The sequence below is a fragment of the Labrus mixtus genome, chromosome 14 (genome assembly GCF_963584025.1).
Source record: "Labrus mixtus chromosome 14, fLabMix1.1, whole genome shotgun sequence".
In the NCBI taxonomy this organism is placed as follows: domain Eukaryota; kingdom Metazoa; phylum Chordata; class Actinopteri; order Labriformes; family Labridae; genus Labrus; species Labrus mixtus.
The window spans coordinates 10,802,495-10,825,068 of NC_083625.1; the positions used below are offsets into that span (position 1 = coordinate 10,802,495).

Sequence of the window (22,574 nt, forward strand, 5' to 3'; positions counted from 1 at the left end):
CGCCGGCCGCTGCCAGCTCAGCAGCAGAGTCATGATGCCTGTCTGTCGGTGGCGGTGAGGACAAGAAGCCGGGGCGGACTGGTAGTTTCGGTGCTCTCACTGTTTGTCTATGGACACAGACATAGAGTCTGTTTTCTGCCAGGAATTTCCAAGATCAATTCTGGAAGAAATTTCGGAATCTGTTGAGGAAACAGCCTTATGTGTTGAAGTAAACATGTCTGTAAATGTTTTTATTACTATATTTCTACTGCTATATTGTATATTTTGGAGAAACTGTATCGATCAAATTTCACTCTGGGATTAATAAAGTATTTCTGATTCTGAAATTGAGGACCTTAGTGGGAGTGGCCTGTGGTGCTGTGCATTCTGGGATTTGGTGTCTTTCATCAACATGAGCCAAAAAGACACTTTCTGCCTTTTCTCGGCCAAGAAGGCACCAACGTCAACATTTATTTCACAATTCTACTACATATATGACCCAATGTCAATACAGATTCATGTTTCAACAGGTGAAGTATCCCTTTAAGAACACAAAAGGATGCATTTATTGAAAACTTGGCAAAATGGATTATATATGTTTTTACTCTCAGGCTAGATTTTCTCTAAACTTCCTGTTCTATTTTTGTTATTATTATTTACTGTTCTACGTTTCTCTCTCTCTCTTTGCCTCCTTTGTCCTGTGTGTAAGGTCTTCATGTTCTTGTTACCTCATGTGTGAAGTAGCTTCACATTTTTTTTTGTATTTTCCAATATTTTCAAAATAATAATAAGAGAATTACAAAAAAATGGTAATGATCAAGAGGAGTTATTCTAAAAAGTAGATTTTTGAAGGGGGGGCGGGGTAATTTTACACAATTTTTCCCTTACACATTTTCACAGTGCCATTTGATTCACTGTTATATGATATATGTATTCTGTCTTTATTTAGGGTATATATTTCAGACCCCTTAAAGACAAGGTCTTGACACTGAATCTAACCATTAACCAAGTACAAGCTCAAAGAAGTATTTAACCAGCTCTCCCATAAGTTACCTAACTGTCGTTTGGGATAAATTAACATGTTAGATCTTATTGTATCTGCCTCCACAATCATAAACACAACATTTAACAGGATTTGGACTTGTTATTGAAAATAAAATCTCCAGTGATTCTCATGATTATTAAGTATATTTTATATGTTTATATTAAGTATTTAAAATTAGAATTTGCAAAAGCAAGCAACAGTACCTTCACTTGCAAAACAGCACATTCCTCAATAAACCACTTGTAATTAAAGTCATTATTAACTGTATGTCTCATGGAATTATAAAAAGACGCTCATGTTGGTAAATAATCTGAAATGGTTGAGACAGTTCAGTCCGCAACCACCCGTTGACCAAGATTTAGATTAGAGTCTTCACATTTACAGAAATGGGACATGCTAGAAAAACGAGTTTCAGTCTGGAGCATTGCAGCATAGCTTGTGAGGCTTATATCACTTAGAATGCAGCTTGGTCATTTTGGTTCGACTCTAAATTTTTCAGATAATTTAATTTGGCAAAGCTGTAATCAACATTATGTAGTGTGACAAAACTGCCTGAACCAAGATATTCCAGGAATGTGGAGCCACAATGAGGCCTTTTGACTTAAAAGGTATTCAAATGAGACTTGGCCTGAACCTGCCAATAAGTGACTTTCAAAGCTACTTGGTCAAACTCTGAGAAAAACACAACAAAGAGAACGAGGGGAGAACAAATCCTTTGATTTCAGCCAAAGAGGACAAAACTGTGTGCCGTGTGCCAAAAGACTGTTATAAGAAAGTGCCAGCCACTGACGGCTGCTCTGACAGGTGTGAGAACAGGGCACCCTCAGTGCAGGGTATGCTGGGTAATGTAGATTCAAAGTGTACTTACCAATATTGCTTTTTATTTTGATTATCTATGTGAAAAATATACATTTTAAAAAATTCTGTAAAAAAGCAATAGCTTGTAAAAAAAAATGGCATTGATTACATTGATCCATTGAATAAATTCTCAAAAATCAATTTTCCAAAGCTATTAAAAAACTACTCAAAAGGAAACCAGCAATATGCTGAATTGTTTGCAGTTTTATTTTTACAACATCTTGCTGCCCTCTAGTGGTGGACAAAGGGGTCACTGTTAAAAAGCCTTTTACATTACAGACAGATTGCAGTGATGAAAAATGTTTTTAGATCCTGTACAATACTTCTAAACGTGTCCATCATGAGGTAAAGTCCTTCATTTAAACCATTATAGTTAAAGTAGAGATTTAGTTTTAGTACCATGAATTGAATTTATCAGAGTAAAAGTACTTTCCTTACTTTACTTTGTGTTAAATGTCTGAGTTATAGTTTAATATGACATTAGGGACTAACAATGCAAATCTAATTAATACAATCACAGAAATATGACTGCTGTTCAGTTTTGTCACACAGGAGACAAACTAATCTCAGTGATTGTCAACCTAAACAAAGTGAAAACTAAAACGTCTTAATATAATGTATGAGAGAAAAAAACGACAACATTATCTTTACAAATCTGGATTCCTTTTACAGACTATTTTCTATAGTTATAGTTATAATCAGAAAAAAGATTTAAATCTTCAGGATGAAGGTCAATGCCTTTTTGGTGAAGGTTACATTTCAAATAGCTTCTTCTTAAACAATGTATTTGTAAGCTTTCATTATGAAGAGTCAATTCTTAACTTGTCAAAAGTCAAAAAGAAGTTAATGTTAGTAAATGTACTTAACTCTTTCTTTTACTGAGAGTTTGAAATGTCAGAGCAGGAAATGACATTAAACTGCCTCAGTTTCAGGGTCCTGATATTGTGCAACTGAGTGCGGCCCTTTAATCAAACAGAGTCATGGTTAGTGTTGAAACAAACAGCTGGGCTTGTTATACTATGACAATGAAAATCTTAGAAAAAGACCAGACTGCAGTTCAGTGTAACATCAACAAGCAGCTGCTCAAATGTTTCTCTATAAAATTCTACACACTTCTCTGTCTATACACTCTCATGTCTCTGTCGTGTTTTTCTTACCTGTTCTCCATTGTCCTGCTGTGGATCCTCTTCCTCCCGGCTACCTGTGAACTCAGGTTTTTCCTTCTTCTTTTGAGCCCTACATGTGGAGCCACTAGGCTGGGCATCCTGTCTCTTCCTCAAGCACTTCCTGTTCCTGCTTCGGTTTCTACGGCGACGGCTGACCAGGAATTCCTTATATTGTGAGGTCTCAGGAAAATCATCGTCGTCGTCGTCGTCGTCATCGTCGTCGTCACATTCTACTTCTTCCGCGGTGGATGAGGAGGAGGAGTCCCCGCCATCAGAGTAATCATTATGATCAGTATACATCCCCTGGTTGTCATGGCTGCCATCATAATCACAGAACACAATGGCACTTGGCTTGTGTTTGACTATTCTTAGCAGGTCCAAAGATGGATCCTCTGATGAATCCAAAGATGCAGGAAGAATGTTACCTCTACCTTTTTCCAGGGCTGATGCCAAGGAGGAAACTTCACCCTCTTGCTGCTGAGGTAATTTGGCTCCACAAGGCTGAGAATCACTCTGATTAGCAGCTTGATGACCCAGGTCAGTGTGTGTACTCAGGCTGCTTTCACAGAGTCCATTCTGCTGTATGTCAGGCCTCTCTGTATCACATAAGGAGCTGATGTCCATCTTCATCTCCATCCATTTGTGAGCATGACTGACCGCAAGATCCAGAGCAGAGAGCAGCAGAGAAACAGGTTCAGACATGGCTCTCTGTTTAAGTCAGGAGAGAAACTTGACCTTGCAGGTCATCCAAAGAAACACCCACCGCCTGAGGGTTTCATGTGCCTGTTAGACTTCTGCTGAACAGGCAAAGAAGCACCTGGACCTTCATGCATCACTAGAAACCGGCCCACATCTAAAAAAAATAAAAAAATACGATATAGAAATCACCAAAGTCTGTCATTTAAACAAAGTCTCTTCAATTGTTAGGGAAAAATAAATTGAAGATTTGAGTTGATGTCTTGGGCTCAGATGTCCTAGAAGATTCCTTTGATGCCTGAGGTGGAGAGAGACAAAGAGAGACACAGCAAATTCATTTTGGTAAATTGATGAATCTTGACACACGCGCAGGATTCAACATTATATTATGCAATCCAGCATCAATTTTTATGAATGAATTAATATGTCTGGATTCAAGTCAGGATTTGCTCACAACCTATTGCTAAGAAAGGTTCATCTTTGCCTTCAGTGACAGAAAATCAATCTCAGACTTTACACAGTAGCCTACACGTAATGCCTTTTTTTTAAGCAATAACTTCTGCCTATTCTGATTTCTACTCTGAAAACTCTGATTTGAATGTGTTGTATTTAACTGGATATTTAGGGCTCAAAGTATCTCAAAATGTGTTACTCCTCACTCCTCACCATAGGCAACAATGCTTGTCTTTACAAAACCCCACAGAGCACCATCGGGTAACTCTCAGACTTTTTTTTTGCTCAAACTCAGTGTTTTTTCCTGCTGGTTATTTTTGGCTACAGCCAACACACCCTTTCCTTGCCTAGCATGGGTTCTTTGTCTTTCAAACACTTTTCTTATTCTTTAACTAATTTGAAATTAGTTTGTGGTAAACAAAAAAACTGCAGCATATGTGTGTAGAATTTTCAAATTCTCTTCAGGAGGAGTGTAACCCTTCACACATGCAAACAAAGAGTTATATTCCCTCCTGTATTGTGAAGCCATGAGTCAATCATCTTAATATAAATACATTCTCAGTGACTACATGGGAACAGTCGTTCTTCTGGCATGTTAAAAAAAAAAAACATTTTAGACTTAAACACAACTTTATTAAGAACCACACAATTCATACCTCAACGTACCAAACGTTTGTGAATCATGGAAGAAGTTGTGAAGTCCAAGAACTCATCTGACAGGTATCCAGCTGCCGCTCTTCTACGCTGCATGACACCTATGGCAGAGTGGGTTTACCTCTGACAAAGATATGAAATGCTGTGAGGGGAGGAGGGAAAAAGGAAGGATTGAGGAATGCTTTTCCCTCCTACATTACCTCAGCAAGAAGACCACAGGCAGGTGTTTGAGCTATTTGTGTAAGTGCGTGTGCCTGTGTTTCTGTGTGTGTGTGTGTGTGTGTGTGTGTGAGAGAGAGAGTCTAAGATGTGTGTGACTGCTGTTTTGAATGAAGGCATTTGCAAGAGAGAGAAAACATGTATTTTGCACTCTAAGTAAACTAAATTTTCCTGGAAATATTCAAACAGTAAAAAAAAAAAAAAGCTGCATGTACATTTTGACAAATTGACTTTGATTTAAAGGCTTGGGGTCTGTAGTGCGCTCACCTCCCCCTCCCTGCACCTCTTTTTGACTCGCTGTATAATATGGCTCTAGGGAAAGGATTTTTCACTTCAGAAGCACATTCCTCGACTACACATGAGGTAATGCTTTAAACGTGTTCTTATCCTCTCTAAATCTCCCTTAGTTCCTATTTTTGCAACAACAGCAAAGCTGCAAGCCTTGGTCAACAACAGAGGACTGACGGTGCTCACAAAGCTGTCAGTGGGCTGTGGAATTCCTCAGGTTTGCCAGCAAATACTACATTTCATGTTTTTGTAGGGAATGTCTTTGGTCAATAGCAAAGACCTGTAATTTGTATGATAGCTTTGAGGCTGGATCTACTTGTTGGGGCCTGTTTGAACCTCAAGGTCTTGGGGAGAAGAGATCTGGTCAAGGCAAAGTGTGAACTTGAGTTCAGAGTCATAGTCGGAGTGCTTTGTGACCCATCTATGTTTTTACCTAAATGAAATGTGGAATATATTGGGTGTTTTCAAACATAACACCTAATGTTCTCAAACATTAAGGGTTATTTTCATGATACATTACCAGTTACCTTGTTGTAACATGTAGGCTATTATTATTCTGCTTATAGACAGTTTTTTCACAATGACGTCTGTTTTTTTAAACGTGTCAAAATGACTTCATTTTGAGTTTAACAAATTAAAGGAGCACGCACACAAGCAAATAACCGTTTAAATGATTCTGTGTATTCGGACAAACTAACCCTTTAACTCCCATTCTTTCCCAGTACATGTAATATTACTGGTGATGCCATCAAGCATCAGAACAAGTGAAACCAGCAGGTGAGTAAATATGGTTCTGATGAATGAACTTCAAAAGTAGTTTTACTTGAATGGACTTGATAAACTTCACCCACAACCCCCACTCAGATGTTTTTTTTTTTATCTGTCGTACATCGCTGTGATGATGTATGCATTTCAATTAAGCTCAGAGACATATTTCAATACAAGCTACGCCAACCTGCAGAGACACGCTCCCTCTATATATTACATTCCTGTCATGGACAGGTACAGTTACCTGTTTAGGCTGAGGAAAAGTAGGGGAAAGAAAAGAAGGGAAAGAGAGGCACGGGGAGATTTGACAGGATGATACAACAGACACAGAGTAAAACAATTAAAGAAAAAGAGGAGAGATTGTATAATAACACCTCAGGATTGTCATTGCTATGTTTTATGTCTTTGTTTTTAATCCATGAGGGAAAGAACAGAAAAATCACTCCAGCTGCAAAAAAACAACCTCATGTATTTTCACAAATGATTATTGCAAACCAGGGATTATCTTATTAAAGTTTTTTTTTTTATATATTGCTAGAAATCAGACTGTTGGGTTTGTCAAAAGGTGAGTCAGAGGGTGATCGTAGGATTATTAAGAAATAAACAGTACAAAAACAACTCTTTATCCTGTCATAGTGTGACATCATTGTGACATTTTGAGCTTTTGTTTTTGTTACAATGGATTAACTATCTCACATTCCTTGTTGGTAACAGACTGTTTCTGTATAGCCTTCTTGTCTATAGTGTAAACTTCTGCTAATCTGATACAACAAAGAAAAAATGCATTCCATCCAATGAATCCCATACACACAGATATGAACTTGCTCATGGGCCACTGGGAGAGAAAATATATCTGTTGGTACTATGTGAACCACTTACATTCCTCTGAGCTTTCTACCAAGGATAGACAAGGATATCTTGTACATGGTGGTCGTAATCAGAATGGATGTCACTAGATAGGGTCTTCTTCCTGGGCACATTTTTAAACACAAAAGTTATGATTGGATTTGGGACAAGCTAGGCACAACAGAACAATAATTCTAATAATGCTCCTAAATACAACATTGTAAACTTATATTCTCTCTATATATTTTTTTAAATATTATTTTTATTAACATTTTTATGACATCACAATACAAACAGGAGTGAAACCCCCCCACCCCAGAACACACAAACAAACACACTCACAACCAGAGAGTAGGTACACATATTACAAATAGTTCATCTAAACCCTGTGCCAAGGACACAGACAGCATACATATCATTATGCATCATCAATGTGTTAGTGCTACATCCAAGCTGTCCGCAATAGAAATGTCCATAAATAAAACAAGAAAAAAAAAAGATAAATCCATACAGGTACAAATGCTGTCAGGGTAAGTCCAAATGTTGCAAGAAGGGACCCCAAGATTCTTCCCATTTATGTTTACATTTTGAATCATTGGCTCGCAATTTCTCCATGTGTATCACTGAGACCAGTTCATGCAACACAGTTTCTGAGGCATGGTGGATGTTGGTGTCTTCCAGTCTTTCAAAATCTTTTTTTTTTTTTTCCTACTACCATGCCCATCAAAAGAGCAGTTTGGACACATGAAGGGAGCAATACAGAGTCCTCTGAAGCTCCAAAGAGAGCCAAGTTTCTGTCAGGAGAGAGAGAGAGAGAGAGAGACCTGTGATAAACCCCAGAAAAAAAACAAAAAAATTCTAGACCAGAACAAAAAAAAAATTCTAGACCAGAACAAAAAAAAAATTCTAGACCAAAACAAAAAAAAAATTCTAGACCAGAACAAAAAAAAATTCTAGACCAGACTTATATTCTATATTAAATAAGTCTAAATGCAAGTATGCATGGCCGAGCGTTAACATTTACAACCCTTTTTCCCTAAGGAAATACTCACAGTTTTGTGTGGATCCACGAAGGTAAAGGATAGATTTACCACTCCGCCTTGAGAAGTTTTGTCCCGTTCTACTCACCGTAGAAAAAACCCGGAAACGGCGGCGCGGAAAATATTTCGCGGGAGAGAGCGGCAAGCTATCCTGTCAACACGAAACAATAACAGCTACTAAAATCTTACCGCGATGAGTTTGTGGGTGGACAAATACCGACCGGCTTCCCTTGGGAAACTCGACTATCATAAAGAGCAAGCGGCTCAGCTGAGAAACCTGGTGAGAACAACAAAGTTTTTTTTCAAGGTGTTCGTATCTTCTCCTACAGCTGCACGGAGGCTAAGAATGCTCTTTGAAGTATCCTGAAATGAATATGCGTGTTTGTGTTCAACCAGTCTCATTGTTTATAATGCAAAACCTCTTTGTACATGTTCCAGGTTCAGTGTGGAGACTTCCCCCACCTGTTGGTGTACGGTCCTTCGGGCGCGGGAAAGAAGACCCGCATCATGTGTCTGCTGAGGGAGCTGTATGGAGCCGGGGTGGAGAAGCTGCGTATAGAGCATCAGACCATCGTGGTAAGAGAGAGAGGGGGAAACAAGAAACAATCTCAGTGATTAGGCTTCCTGCCAGAGTGTGAAAATTCCCATGCAAATAATCAAAACTCAAAAATACAGTTTCTGTAGAAATCTCCTCTCAGTCTGTTCTGCCCTGCAAAGACCTGAACTCACCTGAGTGTAGAACTGAGAAAAATGACTTTAAAGTCTTTTTGTTGTCCAGGCAGAATATTGGAAATGTGGAAATTCTTTGTCTTTTTAATCATCATCATCATCATCAACAACTTTTATTATCAGACTCAAGGTCCATTTTAAAAGACATACAATACAAAAAAAAATAGACAACACACATATACATATATATACTGAATTAAAACTACCTGAACTTATTCCACTTGGAGCTTTCCGTTCTATCTCGAGGGACGGACAGCATGAGACCATTGAACAGTGCCTGTGTTTTTAAAATCTTAAATTGTTGTTTTATTGTTGTCACAGCTCCCACACTTTCTTTTTTTATTGAAAACACTATGTTGTTATGATCTGTACTGTCACTTCATTGTAACTGTTCTTTTGACATGTGCTGCTGACCTTTTGGCCAGGTCACCGTTGTGAAAGAGATCCTGATCTCAATGGGTTCTTATCTGGTTAAATAAAGGTTAATAATATACATTAGAATAAAAACATTCCCGCCTCTTATAAAAGGCACTTACACCAATGTCTCCAAAGGTATGACTGGTAGCGTACTGCACTGTAACTTGGGTTCGACAGCAGCATTATAATTACATTCTTTGAGTCATTCAAGCGACCGATAAATCTGTACATAAGGTTCCTCAATAAAGCTTGTAAGGTGTTAACTCCTGCATTCACAAAATATCTCACTTGCACTACTCCACCTTGGCCTTTTTAAGTAAGATCCTAAAACAATCATTGTAAGCAACCTGAAGTCTGTGCATACTTGATTTTTTTTTAATGAGGTTATTAATGTTCATAAAACCTATTTTGCTCAAACCTGACCTTTGACCCTTATTTGGAAGTTAAGGTACTCTGCCTTTGCATTGCCTGTTCAATAATAACGGGGTCATGCCAAGGCAAAAGGCATTAACTTCCATTTGTTACTGTATTTCACTTGGTTGCATTGTTAAAATAACACAACCAACACTATTTCTTTGCTACACTTTAGTCAAGCTACTGTGTGTGTCAGAAGTGCTTGATGACAGATATTAAAACAAAGGCATAACACCTTAACTCTACTGCAGTAAAACAGTAACTTCACTTTGAGCCGCAGTAAAACAAAGACAGAAGACCTTAACTCAGTTTGAGTATTCCTGAATGCTGCAGTACAAAGACAATGACCCTGATGAGTGAAGTTACTGGACTCTGTCTTGGTTTCTCGAGGGCTTTTGGAAGTTAAGGCAAATACAACCTGCTATTTTCTCAAAAGAACAACACAATTGACTCAAGTTATCTGTCCTCATAATAAAGCACATTTGTAATGTTCCAAAAATGACAAAAACAATTGTAGTTACTGCCTTTTGCCTTTTGTAGGGCAGTATTGTTGAAGAATTAATTTTGTGTTTGATGAAGGATCAGTTGTAATTATGTAATTTTTGCTTCTGATATGCAGGCTCCCTCTAAAAAGAAAATTGAGATCAACACAATAGCAAGCAACTACCACTTGGAAGTTAACGCAAGGTAACTATATGCAAGTTTGGAGATACTTACGCTTGTGTATGTCACTCCATATTAAAAATGAACCTTTTACTACACTTAATAATAGTAGTCAAGGGGTCTGCTGCTACAGACAAATTGTGCTGTCATTTATAAAGACTTTTCCTTACCCATACCCTTTTTCATAAATGATTTAATGCAAAGTTACCAACATTGACTACTATTATTATTTTTTTATTTTTTTTAAGATTTATTTTGGGTTTTTTTGTGCCTTTAATGGATAGATAGGACAGTGGATAGAGTCGGAAATCAGGGAGAGAGAGAAAAAAAAAACCAAAAATAAATCTTAAAAAAAAACAAATAATAGTAGTAGTCAATGTTGGTAACTTTGTATTAAATAATTTATGAAAAAGGGTATGGATAAGGAAAAGTCTTTATAAATGACTGCACACTTTGTCTGTGGCAGCCAGTAAAAAACAGTTGGACTTCAGTATTGGTGTTCTTTGTCGTGCAGTGATGCTGGAAACCAGGATCGTGTGGTGATTCAAGAGCTGATTAAAACAGTGGCTCAATCTCAGCAGATCCAGTCAAGCACCCAAAGGGAGTTTAAAGGTAGGAGAGGCAGAGAGTGCTGGTTTAAACTTTGGGCAACAGTGTTAAAATACTCTTCCCAATATGAACTTGTATTCTCCGATGCCGTTGTGTAGCCAAAAAAAACCCCACACTGTTACTCTTGTTGTAATTGGCAAACTTTTGCTCTCAGTTGTGCTGCTAACAGAGGTTGATAGACTCACGAAGGACGCCCAGCATGCTTTGCGCCGCACAATGGAAAAGTACATGTCCACCTGCCGCCTCATCCTCTGCTCAACCTCCACTTCTAAAGTCATCGGGCCAATCAGGAGCCGTTGTCTGGCTATCAGAGTTCCTCTGCCAAGCACAGAAGAGGTAAGGAAGGTGCCAATGCGGATTTAATCGTGAGGATTATTTATCGGAAAGTAGTTTATTCAATTGCCCCAAAATGAACTGGATACACTTTATCCAATGTTTAACTGTTTTCTTTGTTTGTGATTTCCTTTTTGCCAGGTTTGTAGTGTTCTTACATCGGTTTGTAAAAAGGAGGGTCTGCTCCTCCCGCCTGAACTGGCCAAGCAAATCTCTGAGAAATCCGGGCGCAACCTCCGCAAAGCTTTGTTGATGTGTGAGGCATGCAGAGTGCAGCAGTAAGTCGTCACCAAAACGTATTATCATTCCTCCACAAGCCTTATCTGTTGATAAGCATGGCATTCAAACAGAAAGTTCAAGCTTATTTAGCTCCTGTTAATCTTTTCCAGGTATCCATTCTCAGCAGACCAGGATGTCCCGGAGACCGACTGGGAGGTCTACGTCAGAGAGACAGCTAATGCCATCGTCAGCCAGCAGAGTCCTCAGAGGTAGGAGAGGAAGTGATTCTGTTCGCAACAAGATGACTCTAATCGGATTTGTAGGAATATAAAAATGAAAAAATGTGTCTATTTTCGTTCCAGGTTATTGGAGGTTCGAGCCAGGCTGTATGAGCTTCTGACTCACTGCATCCCTCCTGACATCATCATGAAGGTAAGGTCACTACACCTCATCGTCCACCACGTGCTTAAACAAATCCCCCAGTCATCATTCAATCATTGATTGGTCATTTTCCTCTCACAGGGTCTGGTAACAGAGTTGTTGAGTAACTGTGACGGGCAGCTGAAGACAGAGGTGGCCCACATGGCAGCCTACTATGAACACAGACTCCAGCTCGGAAACAAAGCTATCTACCACCTGGAGGCTTTTGTCGCCAAGTTCATGGCCATCTACAAGAAGTTCATGGAAGACGGTCTAGATGCAATGATGTTTTGATTCTGAATGGGCTAATGCAAGATGCTCTCACTGGCATCTTGTTCTTTTTTTTTTTTTTTGTCCAAACAAGCCTTTCAGCAGACTGCATACATGTTCACCAGTACTATGTTATGTGGGCATAATGGTCACATTGATACAGCACACCCCGGAATGACTCTTGATCATTTTGCAGTTTGTGGCTTTATAATTGATGGATCAATACCCAAAACTTCAGCACTTTACACTGTTAGTAAACGTTCACTCTAGAGGTGTATACAACTTACTCCAAACAGAACTACTTTAATGTTTGCAGGCAAAGATTATCTGAACACATATCTGTTTATAGATGAGATCATCATGAACATTTGGAGGTTTTTTTTTATAACGTTTCTCCTGAAGGTTGAATAGTTGGGTATTATATAACGTGGTGTTTTGGTGTGTAACATGGAGCACTGTGTTCTCGTGGAAACATTGGAAGAGAGTGGCGGTGATTAAAAAAAAAATGTACCAAAGTAAACAACCTGAACTGAGTTAATTAATTTATTATCAGTTAAGCCTTTATAGAAGGAAATATATATGTTAGTCACAATTCTGAACAAACTGATGGGAACGAAACATGAAAAAAAACTTAATTTTGATATGTTGTGTCAAACTATACAGGCAGCTACCAACATGCCTTCAGCTGGGAAATCACCTCTGTGTTTGAACTGATAATGGACATAAAGAAGAAAGACTAATTGTTGACATTTAAGTTTACTCACACTAAGATCCTGAACAGGCCATTCTGTGATACACGTAATTCTCTGGAGCTGATGATGTGTTGATGATTTCAAGACTTTTTTTAAATAGTGATCATTTGTTACGTTTTTCAGAAGCTGGTAATCCAGTCTTTCACTTCTTAATATAATTATGTGATGGATGCATCCAACCTAAACTTGAATATTTAATAAGGCGTGTGCATACAACTTCAACAGATGCCAAAGAGCTTTTCTGTACCATTTACAATAACACCAAAGGTTATTGGTCCACTTCTGTCTTTTCATGTAATGCAGAGTTTAAAAGAAGTGTCATTATTTATGGCGGTAAAGTAAGTAAGTTTTTTTTTATCTTAAGTCATTAATGAAAAACACAAAAAGGTTGGAACCATCAGTAACACTCCTTCCTCTTGGTTGTATAGTAGATAATGAGGCCCAGGGTGATGAGCACCACTGAACCTACCAGAGTCAGGAAGCCCACCACAGGCATCCTGAGCAGCACCTGGCAGCTTCTGCAGGCCTGAGGCATGCTGGGACACTGCTGAGGCTCAGCTCCAATAATGGGGAAGCCGTTATGCTGAATAATGTTACGATAGTTTGACAGAGAAGCCTTTACGATGACCTCATCGTGGACCTGGCCGTACAAACCGAACCCCCGATCGTTTTGGTCACTCAGGGCGTAAGCAAAGTAGCCTTTGAGGTTCACACCATCCAGAGTGAGTGCTGAGGAGAGATCAGGAGGATTCATCAGATTAAGACTTATTTGGACATGGAAATGTTTGTATACCAATTATGGATGCTTATGCTTAAAAAAGTTCAAAATAAAAAATAGTGTTGGTAAAAGATATGAAGAGAAAACTTGAAGTCTCTGTTAGAAGATTGAAACACCTCAAAAAGTAGAAGTATTATGAAGCTGTGGAAAGTGACTGGTAATTACGAGCAGCCTTATAATGCTGGATGCCACTCAGTGGTGACAGGGAACACAGCACAATGTCAAAAAACATGAGTGTGACAGCTAAGACCATCACTCAGTTTGACCTAATAAACTTTACGAGGACAGGACTGAAAAGTGAGTAACCTTGACTCAACAACTCAGTGTAGAGTGTTGACATTTTTTGTGTGTACTCTGAGTCAGCTGACTGTTGAGGCGTCAGCGACCCAAATACCTGTCTAATAATTAAACTCTACTGAGGCCTGGAGGTAGAAAACAATTAATAAGACACGAGGGGCTGATTACACCGTACACACATGCAGACATAACAATAATTAGCCAATAACTGAGCTTTGAAGCGTTCCATACAACTAGAAAAGCAAGTAGTTTATGCCTGAAGTCTCACCTTTCAGCGCCTCGTTGATGTAGTTGTACAGGTAGAAAACTCTCAGACTGTCTTTAAAGCGGGCTGGGTCTTCCCAGGCCCCGTTAGCCATCACGTATACCGGGACATCAGGGTAGTGCTCATTCACCTTACAAAATAATATCAGACATTCTAATGTCAGCGATGTAGATTTAATTTTGTAGTGCTGGGAAGATTTGACAATCTGCTCCAGAAAAGTGGAAAGACATTCAAAAATACTTTGAATAATAATGTCGAGTTGAGGGGATAAATATACTTTAACATGATGTTTTAGAAGGAAGGTAGATCTACTGTTCACCTCAGACCAAATAAACTAATAGTTTTAGTATAGAAAAAGGTGCATTTTTATAAAATCCAATGTAAATACTCATGACAAGGCTGTATAAACAGGATAAGATAACTTCAATCTGCAACACGAACGCCCCCCATATATAAATAACAATTACTTAGATGATCATCTCTCCAGTCTCACCCAGTTCAGAGCTTTCCTCAGGCCCCAGGGCACAACGGGCTGCGGGGAAATGATCCACGTGGGGTCTGCCATGTATTGGATCTCTAGCATTGATGTGTAGGTGTACCTGCAGACAATGGAGATGACACAGAAGCTGACAGAAATTAAAAAGCTAGAACTAAAAAAAAAAAAAAAAAAAAAATTCTTTATGGGTTGTTATGATTTCCTCTTACGAGTCTTCTTTGGTATGTGTCACCAGCTTGGTAGTGAAGTGACTGATGGCAAAGAAGTCGTAGGTGCCTTTAACCAGCTGTCTGTCCTTCTCATTGAACACTGGCAGGCTGTGAAAACAAACACAAAGAAGATTGGCATATTATATACACCAGATGATGTAATAGTAGGATTCAAGAAGTACAACTGAGCAGATTTAGCTTTGACCCAATAACTGGTAATTGTGCGGACCTTCCATTAAAGGTCACATATTGTGCAAAATATATGTGTCCCTAGTCTGTCTACAATTCCATCCTCTCCGTCTTTTGCCTGCTCCACTTTTCAGAAAATGTGTCCTCAAACAGGCCGTTTGGAGATTTTCATGACATCACAAAGGGCAGTGGACCCTCCCTCAGGTGGGTGATATTCTCACAGCTTAGTGTTTGTTCTGCCCTCTGAGTCTAAATTCTCACCATAAAGAATAGGGCATGGTGCAGGAAAGCCCAAGCCACACAAGCCCTTCCAGAGAGATGTGGTTGAACACAGCTCATTTGCATTTAAAGCTACAGACACAGAAACGGGCCTGTTGGAAGCAGGGGCTGAAATAGAGGGGTTTATAAGCATGATCAAATACAGGGTCAGAGATGATTTTGAGCAAGAAACTTCAAAGACATGTTTTGGTGACCTCTGAGACTTATTGAAACTTGTTGAAAAGGAGGATAATATGTGATCTTTAAAATCAGAACTGGGTTGAAATCAAAGACTAAAACCACCAGTGGTCTATTTAAGTGAATGATTTATTATTTTGGAGCTGCACTGAAATGCACTGAAAGTGATCATATACATTTATAGTTGTTGATGATGAACAAAAAAAGTTCCCCACCTGTCTTGACTAATATCCTACTGTACTGTACTATGCCTTTTTATAATCACAGTTTAAATCCACTGAGAGAAGTATGAAGTGTAAGTACTCAAGAGAGTTGAGCTGACGCAGCCAGCTCCTCATCACCAGTGGATAATCCCCGCTGCCAAAGATGGGCTCTGCAAACCAGCCCACCTTGAAGTCTAAAACCCTCTTGGTGGGTTCCACGTCTTCCCGGCTGAATGAAACCGCTGGTTCAAACCAGTCCATGTGCAGAGTCAGAGACACCTGAGACACAACAAGGAGTATATCTATATGTGGCCTTTCTGTCACCTTTGTGACAAATGTATTTGAAACAAACAGAAGACACACATTTATTAAAAAATAAAAAAAATGATCCTTCAAGTCATTTCTGCACAAGACATTTGAAAAAGAAAAAAGATCTGTTTGAATGTCAAATGATCAAAGGCAGAGTGACATGCAGGAACAAAACAGCAAAGTGTAATACACACATTTTCTGAGGATTTGTGTGGGCCTTGCATTAAGAAAAACTTACATAAAACAAAAAACACCAAATTAAAGAACCTACTTAACATAAAAAGTATTGTAAAAGTAAAAAAAAAAAAAAGTAAAAAGAACAAAATATACTGCATATCTATAAGACATCAGGTGACACTGCTGTGCTACTGACCTGTCCTCCCTGAGTGGCTCTAAACTCGCGGTCGTAAGCATGCCATGCCAGAGCATGCGCCCGCAGCATCTGATGACCCTCCTGGTAGCTCACCATCTCATCATTGGGCTCATTCAGGGTGATCCACATCTTCACATGAGCGCCAAGTTCTCTGTAACAAAGTCTGGCATACTCTGCAAACGCCTCTGGAGTTTCCCTGTGAAAATGAGTCACAGACCGACTGCATTTCTATCAGACTCATGCCCGTTTTGGATGCATCATGAAGTTATTGATTAAGTCATCACAATGTATCAACAAAAAATAATTACTCTATTAATCTAATTCCAACTTTTTAAACAGCATAAATTAAGTTTCAATACAGTCAAAATTACAGATAGATTAGAATGATGCATTGAAAATGAAATTTATTTACAAGAAGCTGCAGTTAAAAGAACCTTGACACTACAACCATCTCAGTTTCTGACCTGTTCAACCACTTATTGGCTGCTACCAGCGGGGCGGGCATGCTGTTGCCCCTTTGTATGTGGTGCCACAAAGTAAACACGGGCGTGACGCTGGCCTGCAGCAGCTGATGAGCGAAGCAGCGGTAGTAGCGCAGCAGGGTGGTGTTGGGATGAGCCACATCACCTGTGGGCACCAGAGCCGACCAGTTGAGGGAGAAATGAAAGTGATTTACCCCCAAACGTTGGATTTCATCCACCTAAAGGGGCGGAGGGGGATAAGCAAGATTTACACCATGATGACACAACGCACATGTTGGTCCATACCTTCTATAAGAAACAGGGAGTAAACTTTCGGGATGATCAGTTTTTGACCCTAGATGGAGTGTACAAAGGAACACAACACCAGTTCTATGGCTGTCAAGTCAGGGAGGAATCAAAAACTGGGAGCACAACTTTTCTGGATAAAGTTGTGCTCCTCTTGCAGTTTGCCTGGTGGATTAATAATAATAATAATAATTTATACTTTATTGATCCTGCGAGGGGAAATTCGTTTTTACACTCTGTCTAGTTAACATGCTACACAAACATGGGCTGAAATACACACACATGCACAAACAGGATCCTATGGACATGCACTGATGGGGGGGTGAGTGGGGGGGGCTGCCCACAGTTGGTGCTCCTGGGCTGGTGGGGGGGTTGGGTGCCTTGCTCGGGGGCACCTCGGGGGTGGACTGGCACCTCTCCAGCTACCAGACCAATTTCCGGACTTGGTCCGTGCCGGGACTTGAGCTGACAACCCTCCGATTCCCAACCCAAGTCCCTACAGACTGAGCTACTGCCGCCCCCAAAATTGCACACCTGTTGTCGGATGGTGACGTAATCTGCACAATGTGTGTTTCTAGGTAATGGTGGTGCACTGAGGCCCTCCAGCCTCATCAGCTCTCCGTTGTTGGAGATATTCCACGAATACACGCTGGGGTCTGCAAACAAGCTGGGTGTCACCTCCACCTGTGACATGAAGAGAAGCAGAAGAAACACTACAGTGTAAACTCACTCACACTTTCCTAATACAACACAACACGCAAATAAAGGCAAAGTGGGGCAGACAGGTAAGGACAGTTGGTGCTGTGCGGATTCTTCATCATGGCTGTTTCTTAGGTTGACTTTCACCATGAAAACTGCAAGCAAAACAGAAAATTGAATTTGAACATGATCCAAACTCAGAGAAAAGCAATCACTGGGAAATAATAAAGATGAAGCTTACATTTTTTAAATAAGAGGAGTTTTGGATGTAGAAAAAAATGTTGTCTATTTCCTTTTTGCAGTCAACAGACCCTCACATTTTACTAAATATTAATGAAGTTTGTCAGTAAACCAAGTTAATACGTTGTTAATGTTTCTCAGGTTCCTCTAATTCTGAGGAAGTATTTATGTTGTGATTCATTCAGTATCAGAACTTTAACCTCTGGCACTGTGCATAACTCGCCATTCTTCCCCATTTTTTGATGGAAAAGAAACCCCACCTCATCAGCATCTGTCTGATTCCACAGCCCCCAGCTGCTCTCGCGCTCTACACACAACCACGCACACACAAACCTGTATGGTGTTGGCGGAAACCCCCCAGGCAAAATCGCACGGGAAGATCCCATGTGCAGGTCTGTTCTCTGGAAGTTCTGGGAATCCGTTCTTCTGGATGACATTTCTTCAGGAATAATGAACAGTTCATTAAAGCAGATAGTAAGGCAGTTTTATTAAGTATTCATTAAAACATATTATTATGAATAATGTAAAACAAAAAAAATACTCAGTCTAAAAGGAATATCAAATATTCAAACTGTGATTTCATATTTAATATTCAACAAAGACAAGCCTCATCTTAATTAATTTAGTTTCCAAGTATCTGTGAATATATTCACATAACTGATGACTGGATTAAGAAAACAATGAAGGTCCTCTCAAAAAAAGAAGAAGAAAAACGATTTTATGTAAGTAATGCTTTCTTAGAATGTGTGCTTTTTTGGGTATAATACTTCCACACTGTTTCGATGCAGTCAGATGAAGCTCAAGTTAGCTATCAGCTACCCTCAGATACATTTTCACCTGACCATGTGAATAAAACAAGATGTTGCCCCAATTTCAAGAAATGTAAAAGTCACATATTACACTCATTACTCATTTTCAACACCTAGCTGCGGGAGTTTCACCCATCTGGGGGAGGGGTTACTGCCATTTGTGATTACATGTTACAAAAGGAAGTCTCACCAAAACATGTCTGTGACGTTTCCACTCTGATCCTGTATTTTATCATGCCTATACACCCCTTCTCTGAATAGGCCGTTTCTGTGTCCGTAGCTTTAAATGCAAATGACTTGTCTGACAGAGGGAGCGTTCCCTCTGGAAGGGCTTGGGTGGTTTGGGCTTTCTTGAACCATGCCCGATTGTTTACAGTGAGAAGGCGGACTCAAAGGACAGAACAAACGCCTAGCTGTGGGGATGCCACCCACCTGGGGGAGGAGTTACTGCCCTTAATGATGTCATAAAGGGAAAATCTCCAAACGGCATGTTTGAGCACACATTTCCGGAAAGGTGGAGCAGGCAGAAGACGGAGAGGGTGGATGAAGTTTGCTTGCTGCATTGGCAGCCATACAGGCCTTATTTGTTGCTCGTTATATCTTAAAAATAAGATGTTTAAATGGACCTGTCAGGTGAACGTGTCTTACATGAAGTTACAAATGCTTGGAAACAGTGAATTTACTTATAAATTCTTTAAATATACTTATGAATCAGGACAGGTAGTCAGGAAATCATGTTTTCAAGACTTCTACACCTGAACCCTACAGAATGATCCCTACAGTGTGATGGTGAAAATCAACGGGTGAAATCAACATCTGCAAATCTGCCTGTGTTTGAGTCATGCATCAAGTATCGACACTTACCTGTAGAAGGTGGCAGATGTCTTCGGTTCCCTCTTCATGGCATTAGTGTTGAAGTCAACATAATAAAGTCCCTGTCGTATATCGTATTCCCTGTTCCACTCGAAGCCGTCTATCAGAGACCAGGCTGTGTATCCGATCACATTCACTCTGTCTATCACTATAGCTGTGAAACAATCACAGACAGATGGACAGCCCTGGTTTAAGTCACTCCTTTATTTACTTGAGATAAACAAATGTGGATGCTCATGCTGTGGTGGTAAAAGCACAACAGACAGTAAGCTTGGCTCTTTTCTCACATTTCAGCGCTCCTGCGATGAACCTCTTGATGTAATACATGTTTTTGAAGTCTTCCGTCTTGGTAATTCCGAGGACATACCTGTGTAGAGCAGCAGTGAAGAGGAGATGCCTTTATCACCAGGACAACGCAGACAAATCAACACATCATCTTTTGAACCTACCAGCCACTCTGCACCACAAATATGGGAGGCCTGTTGTACTCAGCGTTGACCCAGTAGAGCAGCATCCTCAGGTCCAGGTCCTCCTGCTGCCCGAACTTAAGACTGTCATCCATGTGCTGGAAGCTGAGGGCCGCTCCATGAGAGAGGGCAAAGAAGTCAGCCGCCCCCCTCACCTGCTCCCTCTCCTCCTCGGTGAAGGAGGGCAGTCTTGAGCCCAGCCTCTCCTTCATGCAGGGGGGGTAGTCTCCGTCTACAAAGAGAGGCCTGGCGAACCAGCCCAGGACGTGGTCCAGGGAGCACTGGCATTCTCGCAGGCTCTCCAGGCGTGTACGGCTGGGTTTGATCCAGTGAGACGCCAGCGCCATGGACAGCTTACCCTGCTGACGTGGGCGGTAGTGGCGGTCGTAGAGATGCCAGGCAGCTGCATGAGCCTGGTGGAGAAAACAGAGGAGCAGGACATTGTGTAAATTACTGTCAGAGAGAGAGGGAGGAGAAGAAGTATAAAATACTGGTACTGGTCACTCAGTTCAAAATGCTTAACATGAGACTGATGAACTCATTACAATAATAAAAGAAAACTCGGGTAAATAATTATGTCTTATACTATGGTGCATGTATTTTCTTCTTTTGTGAAGTACTTTTACTTTGTTAGCGTCCTGATTTTATTTTGACACCAATTTGGAGAACATTTTGTAGTTTTTACTTACTGGTACTTACTGAACTACCTGCGTAAGTCCCTTACTCGAAACTTTATATTAAAAATGTTCAGTCAAAACAAATGTGGCGGTACAGGCGGTAACCTTGAACTTGCTTTAAAAAAGGTCACCCAACCTAAATGGGATATAAAGGAATGAGTTGTTAAATTTACATTATGGTGAAAATAACTAGGACTCTAAAACACACACTTAATAGACGGATAGTTATCATGGCTAGGAGTGATGCGGGATGCATGCGGCTAGGTTTGATTGATAAACTGGTGCTTTTACGAGTACCATGGATTGGAAGGGTGGTTGGGGTTGCAAATATTAATGACATGATTTTATTTCACGTCATGTCATGTCAAGTGTGAGGGCCTATCTTCTTCCTCATGTCTGACGTGAGTGTCCAATTTTTGTCCCTTTAGTTTAGATTGTGTGTAAGGGTGTGTGTGTGTGTGTGTGTTTGTTTTTTGTTTTTTGCTAATGTTGTTTGTTTGTTTAAAATTTAAAACGTTCTGTTTTTATTTGGATAATTTGCACAACATGAAAAAATTGTAATCACTGTAATATGTCTCACTTATTCATGTGAACACAAGGTTAAAAGTTCTTAAACACAGTGCCAAACTTAAAAAAAAAACAAAAAAAACAATAAAAATAGTTTTTAAAATGTGAAAGAAAAAACTTTAAGAGTAAAATTCTACGAAACTAAAAAAAAAAAAAACTTATTAGACCTGTCCTCCACCGCTCACCTTGAGAAGAATATGTCCAACCCGGAACGGAAGATCAGGGTCATTCTTTATCCCGGGAGCGACCGATCCGGTTCCGTACCCGTGTCGCGCCACCACAAACGGGTTGTCAATGGTGATCCAGTACTTCACGTCATCCCCGAAAGTCTGGAAGCAGAAATCAGCGTAATCCTTAAAGATCTCCACCAGCTCTGGGTTGCTCCAGCCGCCGAGGGTCTGCTGCAGGTGGTCGGGCAGGTCCCAGTGGTAGAGCGTGATGATCGGCTCCACGTGTATCTCCTTCAGCTTCTGGATCAGGGTCCGGTAATAGTTTGTGCCGACTTCGTTGTAGCTCCCGCGGGTTCCGTTGGGAAATATCCTCGACCAGGACAGGGAGAACCTGTAGTGACTGACCCCCAGCTGCTTGATGGCTCGGATGTCAGTTCGGATGTTGTGATAGCTGTCGCTGCCCACGTCCCCCTTGGTAATCCGGGTCCCACCGCGAGTAAAGGTGTCCCAAATGGAGGGCCCTTTGCCGTCCTTCTCAAATGCGCCCTCCACCTGATACGCAGCCGTGCCCACCGCCCATATGAATTCTCGGGGGAAGGTATCATACAGGAAAGCCTTGTCTCCTGGATAAGGCAGCCTGCTGAAACGCCCCCACGTTTTCATGCCAGCGTTGGGTTTTGAAGAAACAGTTGCAAAGGTGACAAATGTCAGCAGGGCGAGCAAAGCGCTCATGGTGTCAGTCAGATCTGGGTGCCCAGATTTTTGAATTCTGGCTTTCACTGAGCCATGCTTTCAGTCGAATAAACTGCGGGCCAGCCAGCTGTGAACCCACTACAAGTCACCCTCTCCAAATCCATCAATTATTAGCCAAAGCACCTGACGCACAAAGGTC

The 22,574-nt window shown here is 40.4% G+C and overlaps 3 protein-coding genes across 3 annotated transcripts in view; 1 reads left to right on the forward strand and 2 right to left on the reverse strand.

Annotated features, from left to right (window-relative positions):
• LOC132987971 (stAR-related lipid transfer protein 13-like) overlaps window positions 1-4,002 on the reverse strand; it is a 50,641-nt gene extending 46,639 nt beyond the window's left edge. The window contains exon 1 of the mRNA XM_061055008.1: window positions 3,040-4,002. Coding sequence (XP_060910991.1) covers window positions 3,040-3,750 — 711 coding nt within the window. The 5' untranslated portion in view covers window positions 3,751-4,002. The remainder of the gene's footprint in view (window positions 1-3,039) is intronic.
• Window positions 1-12,609, forward strand: part of rfc3 (replication factor C (activator 1) 3) — a 238,275-nt gene extending 225,666 nt beyond the window's left edge. The window contains exons 2-10 of the mRNA XM_061055044.1: window positions 8,162-8,292; window positions 8,451-8,588; window positions 10,192-10,259; window positions 10,750-10,847; window positions 10,999-11,180; window positions 11,319-11,455; window positions 11,567-11,665; window positions 11,759-11,828; window positions 11,919-12,609. Coding sequence (XP_060911027.1) covers window positions 8,206-8,292; window positions 8,451-8,588; window positions 10,192-10,259; window positions 10,750-10,847; window positions 10,999-11,180; window positions 11,319-11,455; window positions 11,567-11,665; window positions 11,759-11,828; window positions 11,919-12,110 — 1,071 coding nt within the window. The 5' untranslated portion in view covers window positions 8,162-8,205 and the 3' untranslated portion in view covers window positions 12,111-12,609. The remainder of the gene's footprint in view (window positions 1-8,161; window positions 8,293-8,450; window positions 8,589-10,191; window positions 10,260-10,749; window positions 10,848-10,998; window positions 11,181-11,318; window positions 11,456-11,566; window positions 11,666-11,758; window positions 11,829-11,918) is intronic.
• Window positions 12,610-13,228: 619 nt separating this feature from the next.
• The window catches only part of kl (klotho), a 9,394-nt gene continuing 48 nt past the window's right edge, over window positions 13,229-22,574 (reverse strand). Inside the window, exons 1-13 of the mRNA XM_061055012.1 lie at window positions 21,698-22,574; window positions 20,251-20,681; window positions 20,089-20,168; window positions 19,793-19,955; window positions 18,453-18,558; window positions 17,715-17,864; window positions 16,878-17,113; window positions 16,414-16,609; window positions 15,832-16,010; window positions 14,884-14,991; window positions 14,672-14,777; window positions 14,182-14,308; window positions 13,229-13,567 (exon numbers count right to left, since the gene is read on the reverse strand). The exon at window positions 21,698-22,574 is cut by the window's right edge and continues 48 nt beyond it. Coding sequence (XP_060910995.1) covers window positions 13,236-13,567; window positions 14,182-14,308; window positions 14,672-14,777; window positions 14,884-14,991; window positions 15,832-16,010; window positions 16,414-16,609; window positions 16,878-17,113; window positions 17,715-17,864; window positions 18,453-18,558; window positions 19,793-19,955; window positions 20,089-20,168; window positions 20,251-20,681; window positions 21,698-22,414 — 2,931 coding nt within the window. The 5' untranslated portion in view covers window positions 22,415-22,574 and the 3' untranslated portion in view covers window positions 13,229-13,235. The remainder of the gene's footprint in view (window positions 13,568-14,181; window positions 14,309-14,671; window positions 14,778-14,883; window positions 14,992-15,831; window positions 16,011-16,413; window positions 16,610-16,877; window positions 17,114-17,714; window positions 17,865-18,452; window positions 18,559-19,792; window positions 19,956-20,088; window positions 20,169-20,250; window positions 20,682-21,697) is intronic.